This window comes from Microtus pennsylvanicus, chromosome 11 (assembly GCF_037038515.1).
Source record: "Microtus pennsylvanicus isolate mMicPen1 chromosome 11, mMicPen1.hap1, whole genome shotgun sequence".
Lineage (NCBI taxonomy): Eukaryota > Metazoa > Chordata > Mammalia > Rodentia > Cricetidae > Microtus > Microtus pennsylvanicus.
In genome coordinates this window covers 52,177,212-52,197,645 of record NC_134589.1, presented here as the reverse complement: position 1 = coordinate 52,197,645, position 20,434 = coordinate 52,177,212, and the positions used below count along the sequence as shown (strand labels likewise).

The 20,434-nt window shown below is 50.3% G+C and overlaps 2 protein-coding genes across 3 annotated transcripts; both read right to left on the bottom strand.

Moving 5' to 3' along the window:
* Positions 1-1,487: 1,487 nt before the first annotated feature.
* On the bottom strand, positions 1,488-7,802 carry Atp1b2 (ATPase Na+/K+ transporting subunit beta 2). Of its 2 annotated transcripts, XM_075992023.1 has the most exons (8): positions 7,085-7,802; positions 5,155-5,283; positions 4,746-4,850; positions 4,444-4,649; positions 4,169-4,225; positions 4,045-4,071; positions 3,235-3,333; positions 1,488-3,135 (listed from the first exon to the last, which is right to left on the bottom strand). In XM_075992023.1, the coding sequence occupies exons 1-8, from the start codon at positions 7,194-7,196 to the stop codon at positions 2,971-2,973; spliced, it is 900 nt and encodes a 299-aa protein (XP_075848138.1). In that variant the 5' UTR covers positions 7,197-7,802; the 3' UTR covers positions 1,488-2,970. The 2 variants fall into 2 exon arrangements, with proteins under 2 accessions (XP_075848138.1, XP_075848139.1); XM_075992024.1 differs by lacking the exon at positions 4,045-4,071.
* Positions 7,803-15,014: 7,212 nt separating this feature from the next.
* Shbg (sex hormone binding globulin) lies at positions 15,015-19,956 on the bottom strand. The gene is made up of 8 exons (XM_075942404.1): positions 19,676-19,956; positions 19,438-19,529; positions 18,943-19,132; positions 18,475-18,636; positions 17,982-18,141; positions 17,734-17,870; positions 17,209-17,416; positions 15,015-15,297 (listed from the first exon to the last, which is right to left on the bottom strand). The coding sequence occupies exons 1-8, from the start codon at positions 19,787-19,789 to the stop codon at positions 15,134-15,136; spliced, it is 1,227 nt and encodes a 408-aa protein (XP_075798519.1). The 5' UTR covers positions 19,790-19,956; the 3' UTR covers positions 15,015-15,133.
* Between the last annotated feature and the right edge of the window lie 478 nt (positions 19,957-20,434).

Here is a 20,434-nt window from a genome sequence, read left to right as displayed (position 1 = left end):
CACACATGCGAGACAAGCACTCTCCGGATGAGCTGCTTTCCAGGGCTTCTGCTTTGGGGATTGGAGTGGCAGGCATTGGAGTTGAACTTCAGGATTTCATTTCACACATGCTAAGTATGTTCTCTACCATCGAGCTGCACTTCCAACCAAAACTATCACAGGTTTATAGGCAGGCATAGCCAATAGCACTTTAAAACAAAGAGTGAGCATTGAGCACATAGCTCTATAGCATAGCAAATTAGCATGTAAAAGGTCTTGGGTTTGCCAGGCGGTGAGTGATGGTGCACACCTTTAATCCCAGCGCTCAGGAGGCAGAGGCAGGCGGATCTCTGTAAGTTTGATGCCAGCCTGGTTGACAGAGAAACCCTGTCTTGAAAACAAAACAAAACAAAACACAGAAAAGGCCAGGGGATAGGGAACTCTATTTACTCTTGTCAAATATCAGAAAGCACACTCTAAAAATTAAAGTTAGGCCAGACCTGGAGAGAAGGCTCAGTGGCTAGGAGTGTATACTGGTTTTCAAAGGACCTGTTCTGGGGTACTGGCCCCCGTGTCAGGTGGCTCACAGCTACAAGGAATGCAAAGTCTCTGGCCTCGGGAATTGCCCCCGTGTGCACAGACCACACTCACTTAGACACACCTGCAAATACGTACTTTAAATTTTTTAAAATAAAAATTAGTGTTAGGAACTGGCACACACTTCCCAGAATTCAGGAAGTGTAGGTGAGAGGATCGGGAGTTCAAGGCCAGCCTGTTTTGACATTAAATCGGGCTTAGTATTTGCCAAGAAAAATAACTTGTACCTGTGCCTGCACATCATGGATGCTAAAATCCAGGCCCTAAGAGAAAATTATTAGCTTATCAATACATTCCCTCCCCATATAGCACAACAAATGTATATATCCACTCATCTCTTTTTGTTGTTGTTGTATGTTTCTGCATATTTTGACACAAAACTGGAATTCTAGTTCAATATGATAATCATACCAGCACTTGGAAGGCTAACGCAGGAAAATTGCCCTACGTTTCAAAGAGACAAAAACTAGAATCCTACAGATCCTAGTTTCTGTCTTGGGTCATTTATGAATGTTCTTGTCTCCTAAACTGACATCCCAGCTCAGGTGCTGTGTCCTCTAAGAGACCCTCCCTCGAGCCCCTGACAATGGACCGCCCTGAACTGTCATCACGTCTGTCTTGTATGACACTTTCTCGTGTGCTTCTCATGTGTCTACTAAACCGGAGCAGAGGGCTTGCCCTACTCCTCAGTGTATACTCATACACATGGTGCCTAAATCCACAGAGGTGCTTTATAAATCTCAACCCCGTTAACGACAGTGAGAGAAGGGAATTGACCTTGGCCTCTTTCAGAGGTCAAAATGGGAGTCCATGCTCTGGGCTTGGGTAGCCCCAGTAGCACCTAAATCCGCCCTCCCCAGTCATTTCTCAGGACTGTTCCAAATCCGCAGGAAAGGACAAGCACACGGGGCTCTGTGTAGGATATATATTTATATATATATAATCACTCTCAGTTTATTGTACTTCATCCTTTTTACAGTAGGATCGGACACAGGCATTAAATAACTGCAGGGGGAGGGAGACCACTGGGAAGACGAAGGAGGGGGAAAGCCCGGGCTCTCAAGGGAAGATCAGATCCAGTGGGAGGAAGAGGGAAGGATCCATCTGAGTGTGGGATGTGGGGGCCACAGTGTTAGCGAAGAAAGGGGGGTTAGGATGGATAAGGACAAGCAGAGAAACCAGAGGAAATCGCCTCTCTTGAAGAAAACTCAGAGCAGGACTCTTATTTAACATTCTAGGGGGCATTTAGGGGTTGTTTGTTTGTTTGTTTGTTTGTTTTTTAAAGGCAAAAAAGTCTGAAAGAGACGGAGCCAAGAAATTCAGAGCTGAGCAGGAGGGGGCATCTGAAAGTTTCAGGCTGGCATGCAGAAAGGGAAGAAGTTAGTGACCAGTTAGTAACTTGCAAGAAAAAGCCAGAGGGAGCATGGGGGTGGGCAGATTTGGGCTCAGGGAGTCCCCCCAGCTAGCTGACGTTTCCAAGGTGGCCACTGGGGATAGAGCCAGAATAGCGGCCCCTCCCCCAGAGCTCCCTGGGAAGTAGAACTTGAAAGATATTCTGGGAAGGCCGGTGGGGGAAGGGAGTCAACAGTTAAAAACAAAGTGGATATTCAGCGCAGGTCAAGCCCAGCTGTGTAGGAGCTGTTTGGATGACAGGAGGGACCAGGAAGAAGTTAAAGTCTAGGCCTACTAGAGAATTTTCTAGAAGAATTAAAGACTTCACTTCTAGTCCTCTTTTCCCAGAACGTGGACTCATAATTAGGGGAGAAGCAGGATGTACCAGGAAGGAAGGAAAAGACCACAGAACCAACCTGTACTCAGTTACAAATGGTTGCTTTTCAGAGGGGACAAGGATGGGGAGAGGAGAGGGCAGACCTGCTGGAGAAGCCAGAAGTCAAAGCCACCAAGATACTGGCTTCAGTGACAGAAGTGTGAAGAGATAAGAGGATAGGAAGAGCAAAGGACCGAACATGGGGTGGGGAGAGTATGTAGGTGGACGGGTTCACGGCCATTTTCTACAGCTCTCCCAATGGAGTAGCGATTGAAGCAAGAGCAGTAAGGGTTTACTCCTAAACACTCCAACCAGAAAGACTCCAGCTGTGCTGAGGGCTTGTGCATGCTAGGCACGTCCTCTATCTCGGAGCTCCGGCTCCTGACTAGGAAATTCCTAACTCCTCTGTGGCCATCTTGACAGCCCATCTATCTGTCTCTGGCTAAGCTAAGGTTGGAGCATGGTGGAAATTGTGTGGCCATCAGGCTAGGTGGAGAAGTTGAGGAAAGGGATGTGAAGTTCAGACAAGTCATAGCTCTGTTATAAAAAATACCTTTGGGGTGGGTGAGGGAGGGATCAGGCAGGGTCAAGGACATTCCAGAAGCATCCACAGGGAAGGGGGGGCCTCAGGTTTTGTTGATTCGAAGTTTGAAGGCCACGCGGCCAGCAAACTTGTCTCGCTCATCCTCTGTGGCGATATTGGCAGCGTTAATGCGGCATTCCACGTTCACCTCCACGTTGGGGGTCACGTTCAGGAACTTCACCGCCACCAAGGGCTGTGTATAGTTCACCTAGGCCAGAAGAAGACAAAGACTTAAGTCTCTTTCCCAGGATCCCCATTTTGCACCTCTGGAGGGGAGCCGCCATCCAGGACCTTCCGTGGAACTTACGTGGAACTTTTTGCCATAGTACGGAAAGTACATGAGGTCAATGTTGCCATTGGCAGGGAACATGACAAAGTGGCCAAGATTTTCAGCATCTTCATCTCTCTGTGGGGGTGCAGGAAGGTTGAGCAGAGAGGATGTTAGAAACAGCAGCACCTGGAAGAGCTCATGAGACTTCCCTTGCATCTCCTTCACCCCAAATTATTCCTTCTAATTTGTTTTCTTTGAGCTGTGCATCTGCTCTGTGTGTGTGTGCGTGTGTGCGCGTGCGTGCGTGTGTTGTGTGTTCATGCACGCATGTTCTCATCTGCATGTCTACATAAAGGGGCGACCTGTGTCCCATCAGACTAGATAACCTAAGGGTACTTGCTACAACACAGTGGGGGGCCTTTTACTCCACTATCAACCCCAAGTTCTTACCCCATCCTTGGGAATCGGTCTCTGGAGCAGAGCCAAGAAAGAACAAACAGTAAAGACTCGGTAGGAAGAAGGACGAGGGTGAATGGGGGGGGGGCAGCAAATTTCTAGAGAGGACAGAGTTGGGTAGAGGTTCCAAGAACAACCTAGTTGTAGCAAAGGGTGCTAACTGATCAGCAGCTACCAGACGTCTGAAGGGGACTGAGATGGAAGGGAGAGTGGAAGAAACCCAGACAACTGAGACCAAAGAGAAGGCAGATAAGGACGGAGCCAGAGGCCAGGGCTCTGGTGTAGGAGGGGGTGGGGCTGTCTTTAGGAAAGCAGGTTTCTGTATCCTAGAGAGAAGCAGCAAGGCTAAGAGCCCCTTAGAACTCCAGCTGCACAGGAGCCCACTCTTACCCCCTTGTCCCTATAGTGTTGGGGCCTCTGAAAGCAAAACAGACAGGGAGATATGGCTGAAGCACTCAGAAACCATAAAGTACAAACAGGCAGGCAGGGAGCGAGGGAGGGCGCACATGCTCACCTTCCCAACACAGCTGACGTTCATACTCTGATTTGCCCCTGCATAAAAGTTGATGACCTGGAGAAAGGAAAGAGGGCGGAGTGAGAAGGGGCCACATCTTGGTGTCCAGCCTTCCAGTTCCTGAACTTAGGCTCCACTGACCCCGCCTCTCACTCGGTACAAACAACGAAATATCTCTTTAATGCCCATTAACCCCAGTGAAAGGACACATTAGTTAACAGATGGTGGCCCCAGCTCCCTCCTCCATTCTCCCTAGGGACCAAGGTCGTGGGTACCCGGTTCATTTTGATGAAGACACAGGGCTGCCCAGTGCTGTAACCATAGTGGGTAGGGTCCCCGATGCCAGAGCAATCGCCCAGCTGTGTCCGGTTGAATTGGCAGGCCCGTTTTGGATAGTTGAGAACCCCATTATCTGGCTGCTCATAATACCGACCAGGGCGGCAGACATCATTCTTCTGAGCCTGGATGGAGTCGTTGTAAGCTAGGAGGTGGGAGGGAGAAAGGGAGTCAGAGGCCAGATGTTCCACTTTTAGGGTCCCCAATTCCTCCTCAAGGTCCTGGGGAGCCCCACACTCACGCTCTAAGAACTTGTTGAGCTTCTGAACATGCTGATCCCAACTTTCAGTGTCACTGATGTTGACAATAACATCCAGGTTCTCGGTCTTGGGGCGAATCATCAAGCCTAGAGTCAACGTGAGGAAAGGTTGGGGGTCATAGGTGAGGAGAAACACATCGCGGAAAGAAAACAGATGTGACATACACCAGGATAAGAGATGGGGCACAGATCTGAGGTTGCCTTCCCGGGAGGGCAATCTCCTGTGGCATTTGCCACTCCTCCAGATCATGTAACTCCCAGCAGCAGGACATGGGAAGGAAGGCCAAGTTCAAGAACTTCCCATCAAACTCCTGGAAAGAGCAAGCGCCTCATGAGGTGCTTGAAGACACAGCAGTTGAAGAGCGGCTGCTAAGGGAACCTCTTCACTCACCTGGTGTGGCCAGTCGATCCTGGTACTTGGGAGTGTGGTCAGAGACAGTCTGCAGCATGGCCCACATGGTAAGGGTGAACATGGCCGTGAGGAAGCCATAGAAGACGAGGTAGAAGAGGAGGATGAAGGCTAGGATGGAGGAACTAGAGTCAGCAGGTTCCACACCTCCTCTACCTCACCTCGCCCACCACCACACTCATGCGTCTTCCCTCTCAAGCTGTGTACTGGGAGCGACAGGATATCTCGGGGCCTTCCCCTGGGAGCCAAAGGAAACAAGCTGGAACCAGGCAGAGCCTAGCTCCAGCCCTGACTCCCAGCCTCCTCCTGGGGCACAGTGAAGTCCGACTTTTTTGCAGGCCACAAGAGACGTAAGCTGTAGTTGTTGTGACAATTCCAAGAATAGGTCACTGTCGCTCTGCCTCTAGTTACACCCCCAATTTCTCAACCTGTGTATGGTCCTGAAAAGACATGATGGCCCACTGCATGGGAATTCAAGCTGAGAGCCGTGCGGCTAGCACAAGGGATGGAAGCTGGTGAGGCCGCCACTCGCGGCCAACTTCCTATGACCTCAGAGCCGAGGCTCCTAGGACTCAAAGAGCAAGATCTCTCTCTCTCTCTCTCCTCTCTCTCTCTCTCTCTCCTCTCTCTCTCTCTCTCTCTCTCTCTCTCTCTCTCTCTCTCTCTCTCTCTCACACACACACACACACACACACCCTGTGAAAGCCAAACTTTGGAAGCAGATCCTGAAAGGAGGGAGCTCGGCCCAGCTACAGACTCTAAGTCACAGTCATAGCCAGGACATCGGCAGTCACACAGGAACCTGGCTGGAGTCAAGGAGATGACAGACATCCCTAGAAGCCTTCCCCGGACATGGTATCTGGTGACTCCTCTCCTAGGCCTCGCCTGAGGAGGACGTGCTGTTCCAACCACCCTGAGCTATCTATCAGTCTTTCCACCCAAGAAGACACAGTGTCTCCGTGGCCCCAAGCGTTCATTCATTGATCCCTCACATCCCAGAGGGTCTCTGGTTCCTTGAGGACAAGGGCTGCATTGATCTCCTTTCAAGGTTCCCTAAGTCTTAGGTGGGTGGTCTGATGAAATTGTGTCCAATCAATGTGGCTATATTGTAAATTATGTCACAGAATCCCTGTGCTTTAACTCTGCTTGGCCCTCCCCTCACCTGTGCCCATCAGCAGACCCTGGCTACATAAAAGTCCTTGCACACCCCCAAGGTAAGGATAGACAGTCCGTCCTCCCCCCCAGGCATCATCCCATGGAAACACCCAGTCTGAGGATGTATCCCATCTCAGCACAGTGACCATTTTTCTCTCGCCTCTGACATCTGAAAACATCTAGCCTGAGAAAGTGTCATCCCTCCTGGCAGCCCCCTACCCACAAAGCAGCCACAGAAGGCTCCAAACGCCAATGGTGGAATACAGACAAACAACTTCCGCTGTTAAGAACGCACCCCCCCAAGACCCCCCTACCAGATCCGCCCCCTCATGAATGTTCCCAGGGTCCAAGGGGGTGGGTGAGAGCTAAAAATAGACGAGGTTGGCTAGCTAGTGAAAGCCAGAGGGAGAGTTAGGGCACTCTTCGGGGAGGGGGGTGAAAACCGTGTGCAGCCGGCAGGGCCTGAACCGGAGCGGGAGCGCCGCAGCACGGACACGCGGGCAGAACCCGCGACCCCCCGCCCGAGGGGGCTCCGCGGGGGGCGAGCAGGCGGCAGTGACCTACTTTCTCCGCCTCCGCAGCGGCCAGCCAGAGAGATTAGACCGCTGATTTGGGCCCCTCCCGGTCCAAAGCCCAGCAGTGGGGGCTGGACGCCAGGGACCCGGCAGGGGAGCTGGGGTGACGCCCGCGGGACCCTGTGCCCCAAAGGCGTCGCCGGGCAGTCAGCCACCACCTTTCCCGCTCCAGCCCCGCGTACCCCAGCTGGTCCCGGTGCGCCCCATGAACTGGTGCGTCCGCGGGTTCCACACGAACTCCTTCCACTCCTCAACCACCTGCCCGCAGCTCTTCTTCTCTTTCTGGATGACCATCTTGGCGGCACGGGGCGAGTCCCGGTGTGCTGCGGGGGGCTGCGGAGAAGCGGGGGCGTCGCGCGCTGAAGCCCTCCACGCACCCAAATGCGCGGGGAGCGAGGCGAGGGAGACTCTACTCAGATATGCAGCTGCTGCAAATTCCGGGGTGCACAGCCACTCACTGTGGTCTGCTGGCAGCGTAGCTGAGGTGCGCCGAGGCTAGGCCCCCCCTACTGCGATAGAAAGGGGGGCTGTCAAAACAGGGAAAGAACCAGGGGAAGGAATGCCAAGGCAGCTTCACCCCACACACCGCCTAGAAGCAAAGCAAAAAGGGGTGCAAAAAACAGACGGCTACAAAAACCTGGCGAAACGCAGAAAAAGCGGGGTGCAGAGAAGCAGGGAAAAATGGGGGAGGGAGCCGCCCCGAAATCCGAGATGCAAAGAGGCTGTGGAACGCGGCAGGTGGCCGATTAAAGCTCCTCCGACAAACGGCGAGAGCCACACCACTGTTGGCCCAGCCAGTGGGAGCTGGGGCGGGGACGGGCAGTTGGGGTGGGGTGGGGGGAAACAGGCAAAAAACAGGGGAGCACCGAGGCGGAGGCTCCGCTCCTCAGCAGTGCGGGGAGCACGGTCCCTGCGCACGGTCTTTATATTCTGTGACTCTGAGGGTGTCCGCCCCCTTCCCACCCACTCCCCAGGAACCCCGCCTCTTCGATGCTCGCCCGGGAGATCTCATACATATGTAAATTTAGAGGATTGGACCCGCCCCCAGCAGGGTCCTTTAGTCCTAAAGGGTTCTTCCTTAACCAAGACCCCAGGTACTGTACTGAAACAAGGTGGGACAAGAGGACAGAGGGTGCGTGTGGATGGAATGGAGGAAAAAATTACCCCCAGAGAGGCTCAAACCGAAAGACAAGCTGATGCGTACTCAAAAGTGGGGGCACAGGGCAGGGAATTTGAAAGGAGACTAAGATAGAGTTACTTCGAAAACCTCCGGAACAGAGGACAGAATGTGAGAGGAATAAAGAAAAGCGCCAGACACCAAGAAAGAGCCAAGAAACTAGAACACACAGGGAGGGAGGGATAGAAGCCACCACAGGATGCCCTTCTTCTCAGGTCCACCCTACGGCGTATCCCGCGCCTTAGCTCTACAGCTAAGTAGGTCCTCTCAGCACCTGCCATTTGGGCAAATCGTTACAGAGTCCCTACTATCCGAGGAAGCCAAGCAAGCCACTGAAGTTGGAGCTCCTACTTTAAAAAGTCATTATCTCCACTTTTTTCAGTGGCAGAAACACAGCCCACTTGTGGGGGTCAGACAATAATTTGCAGGGGTTGGTTCTCCATCCCAGGCTGGCCTTAAAGAGATCCTCCGCCTCCCAAATTCTGGATTTATAAAAATATGCTACACGGGTGTTGGCAGAATGCCTCTAATCCCAGCATGAGTGTAGGCAAACGGATCTCTGTGAGGCCAGCCTGGTCTACAAAATAAGATCCAGGACTACAGAACTACACAGAGAAACCCTGTCTCGAAAAACCAAACAAACAAACAAAAAAGACAAAAAAAGAAAAAAGCCTCAATGATCTGTTATTGCCACTGGTGGTGGTAGTACTGGTTTTTGTTTTGTTTTCCCAGGTCGGTCTGGAATACTGGTCTAGAGAAGGCAAGATGAATTTGAACTCCTTGATCCTCCTGCTTCGACTCCTGATACTGGGTTTGCAGGTGGAGCACCATCATCTCCAGCCCCAGGCTGAACTTAGGACTCTCCTTCCTCTGCCTTCTGAGTGCTGAAATGGCAGGCAGCCATGACTGGCTGACTGTAATTTGAAGTGTAGTATAAGTGTCATGGAAATAACTCTAGCGTTCTAAACTGTAAAATGACATGGTCCATTCAACCAGGCATGGTGACAGTTCTGGGAAACTGGAGTAGGATGGAGGCCAGGGGTTCAAGGTCAGTCAGGACAACACAACCAGACCCTAACTCAGGAAAAAGCGGGGTGCGGGGGGAACTATGGTAATCCATCCTGGTAATCCAAACCAAAGGCACGAGGATAATGTTTGAGGCCAACCTGGGCTACACAGAGAAACCTTGTCTCAAAAACAAAGCCAGTGCGTATGTGGGGGGGGTTATCCTGGGGGGGCTGGAAGAGAAAGGTGTGAGTAGATATTATCAAAATACATTGTATAAGCCAGGCAGTGGTGGCGCACGCCTTTAATCCCAGCACTTGGGAGGCAGAGGCAGGCGGATCTCTGTGAGTTCGAGACCAGCCTGGTCTACAAGAGCTAGTTCCAGGACAGGCTCCAAACCCACAGAGAAACCCTGTCTCGAAAAACCAAAAAAAAAAAAAAACATTGTATATATGTAAAAGCTTCTCAAAGAATAAATAAAATAGTCATATATATGTATGTATATATATATGTATGTATGTATATATATATATATATATATATATTACCCTCACATCCACGTGTGTGTGTGTGTGTTAAGGCCATGAGAAGCAAGGCCAGCCCTAGCTTTACAGCATGTGAGTATGAACAGGACATCAAGGCGGAAGATGGAAAGGAGAGAAGGAGAAGAGAAGAGAATGAGAGTGAGGAAGAGTAAGCGATGGGGATAAGGCAAAGAGAGGAATCCAGGCTGGCACCTGAATTTTTCTACTGAGCAAATGGATTATGAACTTACTTGTGTGCTTTGTCTATGCAACTGTGTCGTAAACTTCCTCTTCCTACCCCAGTGCTGAGATTGAAACCTGGGGCTCTATACAGAATAGGCAAATACTCTACCACTGAGCCAACTACCTCCACTCTACACTTTTCGGCAGTAGGCCTTTGTCTTAGCAAGATAATGCTGGTTGCTGAATTCAGCTTAAATATGGAATGGATTTTCTGCAAGAAATCCCAGAGAGCAGCTTGTTCTCTCCACTAAGAGAAGAGCACTAAATGAATGGATGGACAGACAGACGCGCGCGCAACACACACACACACACACACACAGGCAAATACAGCCTATGGTGGCCTCCAGCTTCTTGGCTGAGTCTCTTCCCTGGGCACCAGGCTCATTTTCTTAGAAAAGAAACGGTGAAAATCTTCTGGGAACTAGAGATAGGCCACTGAGTGAGATGCCTATCGCTCCCTCTTTTAGCCTTCTGTAGGTAAGGAGTGGGTAGATGGGAGGGAGGGGGAGCTTCCATACTCAAAGGCAGACAAGCTGAGAAAGGGGAGATCCAGAAAAGCCTAGGGTTGACCTAGATGGGTGGAGGGCACGGGGCGAGGGGGACGGACAGAGAACCACTAGCAACCTCCAACCTGAAGTCTGGGGCAAACAAGGAGGAAGAGGAGGGAAAGCCCTTCTGGAACCTGCCTCCATCCAGGATCTCCAGAAAGGGTCAGGTGGCTGCCCCTCCTCACTGTCCCAGAGGCAGAGTCAGCAAAGGTCCTTGCTGCCTCACACACATAATTCTAGGATCTAACCTTTTTCCCATTATTTACTTATTATATGTGTGTATGTAGAAGTCATAACAACGTGTGACTTTTTTTTTTTCCTGAGACAGGGTTTCTCTGTGTAACAACTGGCTGTCCTGGAACTTGATTTAATTCGTAAACCAGGCTGGCCATGAACTCATGGAGATCTGCCTGCCTCTGCCTCCCAAGTGCTAGAATTGAAGGCTTGTGTCACCACCACCCAGCCTCTCCACCCGTTTTTTTAATGGATCTATTTATTTATTATGTATACAACATTCTGCCTTCATGTATGCCCGCATGCCAGAGGAGGGCGCCAGATCTCATTACAGATGGTTGTGAGCCACCACGTGGTTGCTGGGAATCGAACTCAGGACCTCTGGAAGAGCAGCCAGTGCTCTTAACCTCTGAGCCATCTCTCCAGCCCCCTCCACCCATTCCTCCACACTCTAGGAATGAAACTCAGGTCATCATGGTTGGTAGCAGCCTGGTACCTGCCGAGCCATCCAGCCCTAATTCCAGGTTTTAGATGAATGAGTTAAATAAGGTGGCAGAGGCAAAGCTCAGAGTTTGCAAGCTGAAAGCAATCTCCTGGTTCAGCTCAGTGGTAGAGCACTTACCTTGCACATGTGAGGTACCAAGATCTATTGTTAGCACTGGGGGAAAACAATCTGTGGATGGAGAGTGGTGATGTTTGTATGACTTGTAAATGTCCTTTATGCTACTGAGATGAACACTTGACAATGGTTAGGGTGGTCATTTTTATGTTGCTTGTATTTTATCACAACTAAAACAAAACAGCAAGATAAAACACAAATGTTCCCGCACTGACCAGATGGAGCCCAGACTCTCAGCAGGACACACCAGGCCTTTCATCACATGAGCCAAGGAGCCTCCCAAACCTACCTTCTTTCCCCTTCTTTCCGTCTGAGACTGCCCAAGGCTCAACCACATGACATACCCTTCCCTGTTCTCTAGATTAGCAGCCTCAGATTTATTCATCAAAAAATTAAATGTGATGGTAATAAAAACAGCAATATAACCCACATTTTGAGTACTTTTCATGCCAAGCTCTGTAGCAGATATTTTTACCTACATGATTTTATCAAATCTTTAAAGCACCCCTGGGGATGGAGTAAAGCTGACTTCTGCGAGTTTGAGACCAGTCTGGTCTGCCTAGTGAGTTCTACACTAGCCAGAGCTGCAGAGTGAAACCCTGCATAAAACAGTAATGGTGGGAACTGAAAGTGAAAGTCATTTGTTCAATGTCATACATCTAATAGCTCATCCCTTGATATTGCTTGATGAAATTAATATCTAAGTTTTCTGGAAGCTCATAGCGATCACTGGTTTGTGGGTTTTTTTCCTTTTAGTATTATTATTGTTGTTGCTGTTATTATTGTTGTTGTTGTTATTATTATTTACTTTGGTTTTTCCTGACAGGGTTTCTCTGTGTGGTCCTGGCAGTCTTCAAGTTCGATTTGTAACCCTGGCTGGCCTTGAATTTAGAGATCTGCCTGCCTCTGCCTCCCCAGTGCTGGGATTAAGGGTGTGTGACACCTTACCTGGTGTTTGTTTTTTGTTTTTGTTGGGTCACCCCCCTTTTAAATATCCCTACTAGGAACTGGGAATATAGCTCAATGTTAAAGTATTCTCTCAGTATTGCATGTCTATTCCTAGACAGAAGTAGGGTATGATGGTCTATATAGTGAGCCCAGGCCAGTTAGAACTATATAGTGAAACCCTACCTTGAAGGAAAAAAGGTAGAAACATAAATAAAGCAGATTACAGCCTAGAGGATTTGCCAAAGGTGCCCAGAGCCTCAGCACTGTATAAACCTGGCATGGTGGTGCTCATCTATAATCCCAGCACTCAAGAGGTGAAGGCAGGAGATTCGGAGATCATCTTCAGCTACACAGAGTTTGAAGCCAGCTTGGGCAGCATGAAATACTGTCTCAAAAAATAGATGTGGTTTTGATAACATTTTACATATGTATCTGTCAACACCCCGGGTCTCTGGGGACATCATTAAGCCTTCTTCATCCTTAGAATCCCTGTCCATGACCTAACACAGTGCTTGGCATCCTGTCAGCACCCAATAAATGTTAGTTGAAAGACAGAGAAAGGACAGAGGGCAGATGGGGGGGTGGAGGGAGGGAGAGAGAGGCAGTGGATAGGCTGGAGTGAGTGGAGGAGGCCAGGCCTTGAGGCTTCAGAGTGTGCTGCCAAATCTGGAAAGTTTTTTTCTTCTTGGAGGGGGTGGGTGTCAGAGAAGGCAAGGGATGGTGAGCAGGCACAGTCGATGCCCTTGGTGGGGGCTTGGCAAAGTCTGTGTTGAAGCAAAGTCAGTCTTAATGAGAGAGTGTAGACAACTTTGGACTGTGGTCAGGAATCCTGGAATCTAGGGCAGGCTGGAGAAGAAAGGTTGGGGGCATAGTGTCCTAGAGAGGGCATGGTGGAGGCAGAGGAGAAAAACTAGCCCCTGAGACATTCTGAGCACATAAAGCCAGGAAGTTACCACCCAGAACACAGTCCTCTTTGATGGATGCCCATATGTATACAGGCTCTTCAATCAATCCCTGCTGGCTTACACCCGAAGCCTCCACAGGGCGACTTCTCATTGTTCAGGTCTCTACTCCAGTGACATTACCCCAGAGGCCCTCCTGACCACCTGATGACCCACCCCACAATGCCCTTTCTTTCTCCCTCTACTCTAGTCTTGGCTTTTACTCCTTTTATAGTTATAGCTACTATTGAAATGATGCGGCTGACTGGCGCACGCCTTTGATCCCAGCACTCGGGAGGTTTGTGTAGTAGGAGACTGCTCGTTTGTTTTCCAGCCATCCAGACCCAAAATAAACACACAGAAACTGTATTAATTACAACACTGTTTGGTCAGTGGCTTACGCATATTTCTAGCTAACTCTTTTTTTTTTCTCAAGACAAGGTTTCTCTGTAGCTTTGGTGCCTGTCCTGGAACTAGCTCTTGTAGACCAGGCTGGCCTTGAACTCACAGAGATCCACCTGCCTCTGCCTCCTGAGTCCTGGGATTAAAGGCATGCGCCACCACTGCCTGGCTAAAAAAAAGTTCTTGAGTAAGCAGGGCACAGTGGTACGTACACACACCGGTGGCCAAGTCGGGAGAATATGAGTTTGAGTGAGGTCAGCTTGGTCCACATAGCAAGTTCCAGTCTAGCCAGGGCTGCAAAGGGAGACTGAGAGGCAGAACTGAGGCGGGAGTCTGGGGAGGACTCACTCCTTGGCAACAGGATATAAGGGTTCTGAGAAGAGCTGAAACATGGAGCTGGCGGCATGGCCTTGAAGTTGCCACGGATGGTGAGGGTCACCAGAGGCTCGATATCCTGTCCTGTTTTTAGACAGAGTCTCAGTCTGGAGATGTACTTTAGGGGCAGAGTGTTTGCCTCGCATGCACAGGCCTCGATCCCCTCACTAGCCGCACAAAGTCAGACAGGTCTTCTAGTCGAGACTGACCTCCACCTCATCGGATGTACAGGGTAGCGGTGAACCCCTGGAAGTCCTACCCACCTACTGAGTGGTGGGGGTGACAGGTGCCACCACTGGATACAATGTTGCACCTCCTACCTTGGGCTTCAACGGTAGGGAAACACCCACCCCTCTAAATTCTTTCATAGCAGAAATGTTCCTGAATCTGCCTCTTCTTTCCATTTGGAGCCTCGACAAACTAGTCTTTGTTTAATGAAAGAAGCCTTACTGCGGGCAGCAGCAGAAACGAGGCTAGGAGAGCTGCCGCTTTGGCCCCTCTGGCCTCTTCTTTTTTCTCCTTTTCGCAGTGTTTAGGGACAAAACCCAGGGCCTCCCACCAGCAGGCAAGCTTTCCACTCTAAGCTCTTTTTGCTCCTTCCCTGACTTTCCCAGAACCTCTGCTCCAGATCTCTGTGACACTCTTACGCCCCCTGCTGCCCCAGACAACAAATTCCTGGGCTGACATGAGAGTCTCAGAATGTGGATGTTGGGGAAGAGGGCAGGCTCTCAGCTTCCAGGTGATGTGTGTGTGTCCATGGTTCCTGTTCCCAGGGCTGAGCCTAAGTCACCATATCGTCGGGAAAGCTCTCTCCGCCTTCCAGACTACGTCATAGCCTCACAGTCCCTGCGCTGGCACAACTCTCCAAGTGCACTTCTGCAGCACATATAAATTCCAGTTGTCCTTCTATTTGCTGCCATTTGAAGCAAACTCACCTCTCCTATTGGTCCATGAGCATCAGAAGAAAGCACAGTTGTTTTTACTCTTCAGCACACCTCAGCGCTTACCATGCTGCCCAGTCCACTGCCAGAGCACAGTAAATATTCGTTGAATAAATGGGTTGCATTCACAGTTCCTTTTTATTTTTAATGACAGGGCTTCACATAGCCCAGGCTGGCCTCAAGCATGCTATGTAGCCAAGGATGGCACTGAGGCCCTGGTTCTCCCAACTCCACCTGTCATGGGTTTCCAGGCTTGCACCACCATGCCTCCTTCTCAAAGGGGGTTGGCTTGGTGGGAAGTGTGAGTGATATTGTTTGGGCTCTGAGGACAGCTGTGAGTCCAGATGTTCTGGCTTCTCTTCAGGGCCTGGTCTACATCCAGTCTCTGTCCTTGTACCCAAAGATCCCTCAAGCAAAAGGAAGCAGAAGAGTTGTCTCCTACGGAAAGGTGGCATAGAGGTAGCATCAAGCATCAGGGTAGCTCAGACCAAGTAGCTCCATTTCTACTATCTGAATTTCCACAATCACTTCCTCTCCCTTTTAAAGATTATTTTAGGACAGAGTCTTGCTATATAGCACAGGCTGGCCTTGAACATGCACTCGTTTTGCCTGATCCTCCCCAGTGTTGATTGTAAATAAATGTGTGTGTGTGTGGTGTGTGCTGTGTGTGCTATGTGTGTGTGGTGTGTGTGTGGTGTGTGTGTGTGGTGTATGTGGTGTGTGTGTGGTGTGTGCTGTGTGTGCTATGTGTGTGATGTGTGTGTGGTGTGTGTGTGGTGTATGTGTGATGTGTGTGTGTGGTGTGTGTGTTATGTGTGGTGTGTGTGTGGTGTATGTGTGATGTGTGTGTGTGGTGTGTGTGCTATGTGTGTGATGTGTGTGTGGTGTGTGTGTGTGTGGTGTGTGCTATGTGTGTGATGTATGTGTGGTGTGTGTGGTGTGTATGTGTGTAGTGTGCGTATGATGTGTGTGTGGTGTATGTGGTGTGTATGTGTGATATGTGTGTGATGTGTGTGTGGTGTGTGTGGTATGTATGTGTGTGTGTGATGTATGTGTGGTGTGTGTGGTGTGTATGTGTGATGTGTGTGTGGTATGTGTATGATGTATGTGTGGTGTGTGTGTGTGATGTGTGTGGTGTGTGTGGTGTATGTGTGATGTGTGTGGTGTGTGTGGTGTATGTGTGATGTGTGTGTGGTGTGTGTGTTGTGTATGTGTGTGGTGTGTGTATGATATGTGTTGTGTGTATGTGTGATGTGTGTGGTGTGTGTGGTGTGTATGTGTGTGTGTGGTGTGTGTGGTGTATGTGTGATGTGTGTGGTGTGTGTGGTGTATGTGTGATGTGTGTGTATGGTGTGTATGTGTGTGGTGTGTGTATGATGTGTGTGGTGTGTATGTGTGGTGTGTGTGGTGTGTCTGTGTGGTGTGTGTGTGGTGTGGTGTGTGTGTGATGTGTGTGTGGTGTGGTGTGTATGTGTGATGTGTGTGTGTGGTGTGTATGTGTGTGGTGTGTGTATGATGTGTGTGGTGTGTATGTGTGGTGTGTGTGGTGTGTCTGTGTGATGTGTGTGGTGTGTGTGGTGTGTCTGTGTGATGTGTGTGTGTTTGGTGTGTATGTGTGTGGTGTGTGTATGATGTGTGTGTGGTGTGTGTGGTGTGTCTGTGTGATGTGTGTGTGGTGTGGTGTGTGTGTGATGTGTGTGTGGTGTGGTGTGTATGTGTGATGTGTGTGTGATGTGTATGTGTGTGATGTGTGTGTGGTGTGATGTGTGTGATGTGTATGTGGTGTGGGGGGGTATGGTGTATGTGTGGTGTGTGTGTGTGTGAGATGTGTGTGTGGTGTGTATGTGTGTGATGTGTGTGTGGTGTGGTGTGTGATGTGTGTGATGTGTATGTGGTGTGGGGGGGTATGGTGTATGTGTGGTGTGTGTGTGTGTGAGATGTGTGTGTGGTGTGTATGTGTGTGATGTGTGTGTGGTGTGGTGTGTGATGTGTGTGATGTGTATGTGGTGTGGGGGGTATGGTGTATGTGTGGTGTGTGTGTGTGTGTGAGATGTGTGTGTGGTGTGTATGTGTGTGATGTGTGTGTGGTGTGGTGTGTGATGTGTGTGATGTGTATGTGGTGTGTGGGGGTATGGTGTATGTGTGGTGTGTGTGTGTGTTTCCATGGCTAGCCCCCCCTCTATTCCAGTTTCACTTTCTAGTAAAAGAACCACAGCCTCATGCACGCTAGGTTTGCACTCTATGCCTCAACGATACTCCACGTGTCATCCCTTTCTTCTCTCCCCGAGGCTCCCTTCCCCTCAGAATGTGTCCACTCTCCCTATAGCTACTTAAACAGAATTCACTTACCTGGTAAAGCCCCAAGGGAGAGATGGCTCTGAGGGTGGGACCAGAGTCTCTGGAGGGAGGCAAATCTCCAAAGGGACACAGCAAGGACTTCCATCTTTGGTCCTTGGCTCAAGACCACTTTGAAGTTATCCAGCTTCAGCTGAAGAGGGAGTTCCAAGTCCAGGGGTAAAGCTAGTTTTGGTTCTACTCCAGAAGACAGCACCACCTTCTGCAGTGGGCAGGGCAGAGAAGGCATTAAGAGAGGAAAGGACGAGCCACGTCTACACCTTGCAGCTCCTCTCGCTCCCTTAATTCAGCCTCTGAGCTATACTTCCGTGCAATGTCCTGGTTTGACCTTATGTGAAACCATCCCCAGCCCCAAATAAGCACGCAGTCTAGGTAAAAGCTGTCTGCCTTTTGTGATGTCTCTGGCTTTCCACCCTGATCTCAATGCCCACTTAAGCCTTTCTACTACTAAACCACCCCCTTGCCTCATTTTCCCTAGAATCCGCTAAATACAGCCAGCATCCCACCCTCTTCCTTTACTTGATCTTGGAGGTGAAGGGTAAGCCAAGAAGAATTTCTTCCTGTCCCAAGAGCAAGGAGGCATCCGGAACCATCCACCATCTTAAATCCCAGCTCCAGAGAAAAGCTCCAGGGGTCCGTGTGAGGCTGGGGAATGTCTAGGGGGAAAAATTATTCTCCTGAGGCTGTAAGACTTGGGTTTTATGTTAAAGAGAGACAGAGGAAGGCAGAACTGGACATGGAGAGGAAAGAGATTTTAAAAAGTCTACCTTGGAGACTAAATTCTGCATGGGTCCCTGGCGGGAAGAACAGTCCAGGCTGCAAGTCCACATCACAGTTTCCGAGGTTAGTAGTGGCAGAGGGTGAAAGCTGGGTCTCGTGGCCCAGCCAGATATCTCGACGTATACATCCGTCTAGTGCAGGAACCAGCTGAAGTGGGTTGGGAGTGGAGTTGGGATGGTGGGATCAGGGCATCTGAATCCTAACCCCTAGCATTTCCTCTTAGGAAGGCAAGTGTTTATTTTTCTCTCTGTGGCTCGTTTGTTTGTTTGTTTGTTTGTTTTTGAGACAGATCTCTGTGTAGCAGTCCTAGCTGTCCTGGAACTAGCTCTTGTAGACCAGGCTGGCTTCGAACTCACAGAGATCTGCCTGCCTCGGCCTCCATCACCCAGATTTTCATGTAGCCACATAGCTCTTACTCCACCCCACTCTCCCTAAAACCTGAACTTAGGTTTCCATAGCTTAGCCCTAGGATGTAGTTACCGGGAACCGAAGACTGGAGGCAGGGAGGAGGAGTCCCCCTAGGGCAATCCTCATGCTGGGCTGGGCCCTGTCAGCCAGAGATCCAGAGATTTGTCTCAGGCACAGCACCTCCTTCCCGTCCACCGACAGCAGCAGTGAATCCCCATTCATCTTCAGCTCCACCTACAGGACGAGACCAGAAGCAGAAAGAAGCAAAAGCAGAGGGCCCTGAGTCTGTCACCTCCACTTTCCTCAGAGGCAGCCTGGAGCAGTTGAAAGAGGATGCACTAGAAGACGCGTCCTTGGTCCCTGAGACTGTGTCACTACATACTGACTCCGCCTGGGAATCCCCATCTGATGAAACAGGGATAAGAACAGCTACTTCACAGGGACTGTGCATCACTAAGAAGAGAGGACCATCGTGAAGGTATGTTCCTGCTCTCCTTCCTCATCAAATAAAGGTGACATTCCCCAGCAGAGTTCTCTTACCTGGTGCCATCTCCCATCACTGAGCCGAGGACCAAAGCCTACTGTAAGCCGAGCCCAGAGATTGTGCAGCTGAATTTCAGGCTGGCCATCCCGAAGTCCCAGCATGAACCAATCATCTTTGGTGTTAGTGTCCCCATAAAAAATCACTCCCTCTGGATCCCAGGTTCGAAACTCAAAGGAGGAATAGAGTCTGGAAGGACACAGAAGGAGAGACTGTGTATGGGATGTGTGGGGTTTCAGGGTTGAGGGGAGTGGAACTCTGGGAGATAACATGGGGGGGGGAGGGAAGGTCAGAGGGCTGGGTCAAGAGGTCAAGGACTGGAGAGATGACTCAGCGGTTAAAAACACTGGCTGCTCTTCCAGAGTTACAACTGTCTGTAACTCCAGTTCCAGGGGATCCAACACCTTCACACAGACATACACGCAGACCAAATATTAGTGCACATAAAAATAAAAAGAAGTTTAAGACAAAAAGAGGCAGAGTAACTCCCGTACCTGCTGATTTTGGCGACATCAATGGTTATCACAGTAACAGGCTCTTGTCCTGGGCCATTGCTGAGGTACCTAGCCAGAGGGGCCTGAGCACTCTGTCAGAAAAAGAGAACGAGCTGAGTCAAGACGTTTCAGAGGCAGACAAGCGCGGCTACCGGGTCAGAAGAGGAGAGGACGGGAAAAGGCAGAGCTAAAACGTAGCTCATTTAAACACACAGGGGAACCCCATCCCATTCTGCACCTGGTTAGGGACAGTGTGTCTCAGAGGCTGTCCCTGGTGGGTGTGAGGTGGTGGCAGCAGCAGCAGCAATAGCAGAAGCAGTCGTCGATGCAAGCAGGAGTCTCTGTTCTCCATTGATAGCCACTGTCCACTCCGCAGCTCAGACAGAGAACAAGTGGGGTAGCCTTGCAGTGTGTGGAGGAGGGTTAAAGGTTGCTCCAGAGGAAGAAGGAGGAGCAGGAGACAGGGACACTGGCTGTGAGGGGGCCCCTCTGAAGGCAAATGAGGTGAGGGACAGAGTCCCTCCACTGCTATCCCCTGCAGCGCTCTTCTCCTCCCCCCATGGTCCAGTATGGCTCCTCCAAAGCCTCCTCCCACAAGGGGAGGCTGCCTAGGCCAACTTAAGATCTGGAAACAGTTCTCCCTGCTTAACTGGCATCGTCTCCCAGGGATAAGGCTGAGGTGTGGAATCCAGATATCTTGCTGGCTGGCCTTGGGAGACACTCGTCACCTTTGTGCTCCCTGGCTTTGTCCAGGAGGAACATAAGCCTTCTGTTATGGAACTTCTGTATGGAGGGAGCCCAGGATCTGAGAGGAATGCCTCCCTTAGTTTTCCCAGAGCCACCACGCCGCTCTCACAGGAAAGCATTGTCCCTCTGTGTGCTTTAATGGATACTAAGAAGAAATCTGTCTCTAAACCAAGCACCGGGGTGATAGAAACGGCCAAATCATGACCTCAGAGCTAGTCTGGACTACGCAGAGAGACTGCTCTGAAAGGTG

Bases quoted from the DNA above. Each gene is read 5' to 3' on its own strand.
- Atp1b2 (XM_075992023.1), bottom strand. From the start codon at position 7,196: ATGGTCATCCAGAAAGAGAAGAAGAGCTGCGGGCAGGTGGTTGAGGAG. The intron at 4,851-5,154 runs GTGAGTGAAGAG...CGTTGACTCTAG, and splicing joins GGATCGACTGGCCACACCAG to GCTTGATGATTCGCCCCAAG. The intron at 4,650-4,745 runs GTGAGTGTGGGG...CCCACCTCCTAG, and splicing joins GCTCAACAAGTTCTTAGAGC to CTTACAACGACTCCATCCAG.
- Shbg (XM_075942404.1), bottom strand. From the start codon at position 19,789: ATGGAGAACAGAGACTCCTGCTTGCATCGACGACTGCTTCTGCTATTG. The intron at 18,637-18,942 runs GTAAGAGAACTC...CTCGTCCTGTAG, and splicing joins GTGATGGGAGATGGCACCAG to GTGGAGCTGAAGATGAATGG. The intron at 18,142-18,474 runs GTAACTACATCC...AACCCACTTCAG, and splicing joins CCTCCAGTCTTCGGTTCCCG to CTGGTTCCTGCACTAGACGG.